The 5,677-nt window shown below is 39.4% G+C and overlaps 1 protein-coding gene and 1 long non-coding RNA gene across 2 annotated transcripts; one reads left to right on the forward strand and one right to left on the reverse strand.

The window, feature by feature from the left end:
- Positions 1 to 307: 307 nt before the first annotated feature.
- LOC141911675 (uncharacterized) lies at positions 308 to 5,331 on the forward strand. Its single transcript, XM_074802677.1, has 12 exons — positions 308 to 1,195; positions 1,303 to 1,499; positions 1,628 to 1,815; positions 2,012 to 2,159; positions 2,239 to 2,295; positions 2,364 to 2,450; positions 2,534 to 2,628; positions 4,241 to 4,354; positions 4,431 to 4,496; positions 4,575 to 4,660; positions 4,860 to 4,926; positions 5,002 to 5,331. The coding sequence occupies exons 9-12, from the start codon at positions 4,479 to 4,481 to the stop codon at positions 5,197 to 5,199; spliced, it is 369 nt and encodes a 122-aa protein (XP_074658778.1). The 5' UTR covers positions 308 to 1,195; positions 1,303 to 1,499; positions 1,628 to 1,815; positions 2,012 to 2,159; positions 2,239 to 2,295; positions 2,364 to 2,450; positions 2,534 to 2,628; positions 4,241 to 4,354; positions 4,431 to 4,478; the 3' UTR covers positions 5,200 to 5,331.
- Positions 1,488 to 4,574, reverse strand: LOC141911684 (uncharacterized). Its single transcript, XR_012620070.1, has 4 exons — positions 4,564 to 4,574; positions 4,405 to 4,440; positions 2,224 to 2,275; positions 1,488 to 1,538 (listed from the first exon to the last, which is right to left on the reverse strand). It is a non-coding gene; the product is annotated as an uncharacterized LOC141911684 (long non-coding RNA).
- Positions 5,332 to 5,677: the final 346 nt, after the last annotated feature.

The following is a 5,677-nucleotide window of genomic DNA, read 5'->3' on the forward strand; positions in this document are numbered from 1 at the left end:
TTACTTTATGTAGTAAAAATTTCAAAGCAATAGAACAACTAAAAAATTTATTTTTCCACTCATTTACCAACTTCTCCACCGATAACCGATATGTCGGAAGGCCGGATGTAAGGGGTTTCATTGGGGTATAATTTCAGTCCTCATAAAATTTTACCTATGTATTTGACACTGATACATTGTATACCATGGTGTTGATAACCATTGGGCTTACAAATAAGACAAATTATTTGAATATATGTGACCTTGAGGATGGACAGTTTCTGGTTCTTCATTATTGTTATTGGTGTCCATTGCCATGACAACCGTATCAACAGGGTCTAAAAAAATTGTCACTGATTTCATTTTCATCATCAAAATCATTGCTGGCACTATAAACCTACTGTCTGACTAAGTCACATCATCTGAACTGCTGCTGTCATCTTCGTTGTCACTCTCAATTTGTTCACTACCAAATTCCAAGTCACCAGCATCACTGTCAGCATCATATACGAGCTGCTGAACCGTTTCATCCAGCCAAATTGTTTTTTTCATGGCTGTTGCCATCTTTGATTTTATGCAGATGGCAGCACCGGCTGATACTGATAGATATGCCCTTCTAGAAGAAGGGTTAAGTGATACCGTATCACATACGGTACGGGTATGCTAGCTTGTCAATTTGTACCGTATGCCATATGGTAGTGGTATTGTAAGGGTTAATGGTGGTATGCCTATAAAAAAAACTGCTGCCAAACTCGGTGTACCTCGGTCTACACTGCAAGATATAATCAAAGGAAGAATCGAAATGGGGGCAAAAATAGGAGGACAAACGACACTTAATCATGAAGAGGAGAGGGGGCTTTGCCTGCAATAGGTCACAGATGGACATGGGATTCAATAAACAAACATTGTTGAGGTACACTGGAAAAATTGCAGATAAAAAAGGAAAGCCATTTTAGGTGGTAATCCTTTGGAGAAATGGTGGAGAGGTTTCAAGAAACGCCACCAAGACTTAGCACTGAGGACATCAGAGTCAACTGCTAGTGTAAGAATGGCAGGCATGCAACATGTTCCAGTTATGAAGTTTTTTCATTCACATCGCGGTGTCATCGATGGATATGATTTTCAGCCGCGCCATATTTGGAATATGGATGAGTCCGGGTTCCAAATGGATTTTTCTCCACCGCAAGTTGTTGCAGTTGCAAGTTAATAATATTAAGTAAGTCATAAGTCATAGTAAAAATTCAGCATGGAATCAAATGAAATGAAGGTTAAGGCCATTCAGTTTTGACATATCTCATGCAAATTGAAGATAATTAATTTCAGGCGTGGAGTGAAGACTGTACCTGCTTGATCGAGCAGAAATAAGGAGCTCGTTACAGTGATTGGCTGCGCATCAGCAGTCGGGCAAATCCCATTTCGTGGTGAAAGGAAAAACCCAGCTGGCTGTCACTGGATTTGATGTTGAGAGGGCGCCGAAGAATTGGAATATCAGTGCAAGTGACAGCGGTTGGACGAAACAAGTAGGTTTATATTTTCATGTACCAGTATAGGGCCTACCCCTGAAAAGAGAAATGTAGAGATCATGAGTGATGCCAAGAATAGGTAATTACTGCACAAAAACTTCAATCAATATAACTTTTTCTTACAGGGTATTAGTCTACTTTGGTTTGAGGAAACATTCCTTAAAGCTATTGGGAGTGAACAGCCACAACTTCTTATCGTTGATGGTCACAATAGCCAAAATTTTGTTGAGTTAACAGAGAAAGCCAGAGAAAATAGAATAGTGATCGTTGAACTTCCGTCGCACACAAGCAATTGGCTCCAGCCTTTAGATAGGTGACAAACCATTTGTTATGGATTATCCATATAATTATTGTCTTTGTTTTATTATAATGGCATATAATTCTATCCATTAAAATATTTGCACTGTTTTTGGGCCACTAAAAAAGGCCTGGAACTCCACTTGCTCAACACTCATGGCAGATAATCATGGAGTCATAGTTGGGAAAAGGAATTTTTTTGGACTTTTCAGTCAAGCATAGGAGGCTGGAGTGACACCGGGAAATGTCGTCAGTGGTTTCAGGGCGACTGGATTATACCCATATAATCCTCTGGCAATTCCCACTGATGCGTACGTTCATTCAGCAACAGTTGATGAACTGAAATCATTGATCATGGAGGTAATTATAATACTGGTAGGGACAGATAATCAACAACTAACCAAAACCTTCAATTACTACTTACATATTTTGTTTTTAGACTGCCGATAACAGTGAAATGCCCGAATTCCATCAACCTGAAAACATTAACAAGGAGGTAAAATCATGAATGTAGAAATGTTACCGTCCTCAAGTTTGGTTGCAATAAAATATTTTCATTTTCAGATGAATTCATGCAACAGTATAGTTTGAGAAACTGAAATTAACCAGATAGTAGGACAAATTAACGATAACCAGACTGATATGACTGATGTAAGACTGAGATGAGAAATAATATCATATCAAAAGATTAAGATATTTCATAGGCCTTGAATATATTCAAAATCGGTTTACAGGATCTTGCAACCGGAGTGAGTATCACTAAAGCCTGTCCAGCTGATAGAGCACTTTCTGTGATTGAGAGCACTCTCACAAAACAACAACTGGCCAAGTATGACAAAAGATATCAAGAGGGGTTTACGCGGTTCAGCTTGAGGGCATTTTAGAATATCACTTAGTTTACTTTAAAAAGTGATGCGTTATATATGACATGGAAGTGGTTAAAAGAAAAATCATTGGTGAGTGACGAATGAATAGATTTGATAAAATAAATCCATCCGTCCTGACCTCGAAATCTTTATTTTGGAGCAAAATGACTATTTTCCATTTGATAACACCTCTTCAAGATCAAGTAAACTAAGTGATATTCTCAGGGATCCCAGAGGGCCCTCACCAAATCTGCCGAAGGTTCTTACGGCTACAGTATCATAGGCAGGCAACCACGTAGACTCGCGAGACTAACGCGTTAGTCTCGCGAGTCAGAAAATGAGAAATGGTTCGAATCCCACTGAAGTGAGCAGGCTGAATGAAAACACTAGAGACCGAATCTATTATTAAGCCGGAGACGTCCGGATGCCTTAAATTTCACGCTTTTATCGATCACGTGATCATCCGGAGGTCTCCAATATCTGGCATGGTGGTTTAGTTGCGCATTGGAGCCATGCGGCATAGCATTAACAGGCAACCAGTCTAGGATCAGAATTCCGACACGCAACCAGTCTATTAGTCCATTAAGTGATAGCACATCCGATCCATCTTAGTGGATAATCCGCACGTGATAATAGTCGGCCGAAAGAGAAAAGCTGTGAATTTTATCATTTAAAACACTTTTAATTAGAAATTTTTTGCAAAGTTTTATAATCTTCTGCGCTGCCGGTGATTTTTCCATAGAGATTTTTATAAAGTCACACACAGACACATCTTTTTATCGGAATAACACATCGTTAATGGACGCTTTTACGATCCCGGCGCTTTTACGGCCGTCCGATATGATCGACCGATAAATCTTACCTGCGCCTGGAAGTTTGAAATTTGTTCTTCGATCTTTTACAATTTATTTTGTGTTTATCAGTTTTAGCATGATCTTCCAGAGATACACGTCCTCGGGTACCATAAGCGAGTTCCTTGTCGCACCATATACATATTGCTTTCCCAGGGCTATTAAGTTTCCTCGCCCAATCCGAACGTCGCACACCATCCACTTCAATTTCTAGCCAGTTCCATCTCCAGCTGTTTTTCACTTTCTCGTCGATAGCCCTCGGATCCAACGATCCATATCTCTCAACTACTTTTTTAGACGACATACCAGACGCCCGTACTACGACTACTTCAATAGCCTGTACGTACTTGACTGTGTGTGAATAAACTATTACAAACCGCTACCTAGCTACGTCTTACTGTTGGGAGTATTTCTATAGTGGACTATTGATTTTTTAGAATGTTAATTTTAGAACAACAAACGCGCTAGTGTAGCGGCGCGCACTGCGAGCACCGTCATTGCGTAGCCATCGTCGCTAAGAATGATGATGCTGTAATAGCGAATTGAAAGAGCTCATCCTACCCCCCCCCCCCCTCATTTTTACATCAAATTTACATCGATCTCGGAGACCACAAATTCGCGGCAAAACAGCGGATTTCCGCTGATCCGCGGAACTCTGGGATCCCTGTATTCTAAAATACCCTCAAGCTGAACCGCCTAAACCCTGTCAACCAAAACCCTGTAGGCCGACTGCAAATTATTTCGTTATAACATCGGATGGAGCATACGTTGAAAAGTCTTTACGAGAAGAGAAAAAGTCACAAGAACCTCGAAATAAGAAATTAAAAACTATCACAAGGTAAGTTAAATTGCTATGATGTATCCTAATGATTGATACCCAGCACTTACCATGCATATTTCTTCCATCATTACAGAAAACTTTACCTGCAAAATAACAAAAGACATGCCCAGCAATCGAAGTAATGGAGAGTAGACTTGATGTACGTGAAACTTCTTTATTTCTAAAGATGTTTTGTATTTTTCTCATGTTTAATTAAGTGTTCTTACTTCCTCACCAGCACAACAAGGCAGCTACATCCACAGATGTCTCAGCTGAAAAAAGCAGCCCTATACCATCATTAGAGGATACACACCAGGAACTAAGGTAACCTTTGCGAACTAGGTACTCTGTAAATAAACGATCAAAACAGATGATTAGTTAATAAAATCCAAATAACATTCTATGGTTCTGAAGCCCCGATCGAGTAGACCGTGATTGTGATTCAACGGTACCAGGTTATTGATCTTTGAAGGATTTAAGTGAAGTCTCTAAATAATTCTTATTATTGAATTTACATCTTTAGAGCTGATTCTTATGTTGCAATTGCTCAAAAGGGTGAACAAGCAAAAAATCACCTCTATTTTGGAATAGTAAGTACAAGAATGGATGGGCCTTAACAGAGCATTTGCTGATTCTGTAACACTAGACTGCAATGTTCATTTCAGGTCGAAAAAATGTTACCGGAGAGCTCTTCGCTGCAGATCAAGTTTTGGAACAGCTCCAGCGAAGACGTCGAAGATCACCCTTTATCAGGGGTCAATATGGTGCTGTCTCCGCCCCGCATCATCAATCAACGATGCCAGCTTTCATTTGAATGTAGAGAGTACAAAAACACCAATGACATTTTCTGTGCAATGACCTGATATGATTTGATAGTAGGCCTAGCCTAGTAATATTGATTTTAATATGATTTGTTATTTTGTCTGTTATTGAATGAAAAATTGAATTTTCGTTTCTATCTATCTCTATGAATGAAATATTGCCTGCTGAGGCCTAGGCCATTCAAAATTTATTTGAATAATTGTTATTAAATATATTATTGTTACAACGGATAAAATTTGTTCACTTTTAGCAAACTTCAATCAATTTCAATGACACAATAGACATGATAGGCGGTTCCTGAACTACGCTGAAAAAGCTGAAACACTGAAAAGCTGAAATAAAAACGCTGAAATTTCAGGGAATTTCCGAAAAACGCCGAAATTTCAGGGAATTCCCGAAAAACGCTGAAATCGTGCTAGGTACCGACAATACACGTTTTGAAATATTTTCCGGGCCGGTGTCCGCTGACGAGTCCTGAACCGTGTTTTAGTCTCTACCTTCGGTTACAGAGACATGTAT

This window comes from Tubulanus polymorphus, chromosome 1 (assembly GCF_964204645.1).
Source record: "Tubulanus polymorphus chromosome 1, tnTubPoly1.2, whole genome shotgun sequence".
Lineage (NCBI taxonomy): Eukaryota > Metazoa > Nemertea > Palaeonemertea > Tubulaniformes > Tubulanidae > Tubulanus > Tubulanus polymorphus.

What these genes read in the sequence shown, in the direction of transcription:
- LOC141911675 (XM_074802677.1), top strand. An exon ending in GATACACACCAGGAACTAAG is followed by an intron (nt 4,661 to 4,859) that starts GTAACCTTTGCG and finishes TTACATCTTTAG; the next exon opens with AGCTGATTCTTATGTTGCAA. An exon ending in ATCACCTCTATTTTGGAATA is followed by an intron (nt 4,927 to 5,001) that starts GTAAGTACAAGA and finishes TGTTCATTTCAG; the next exon opens with GTCGAAAAAATGTTACCGGA.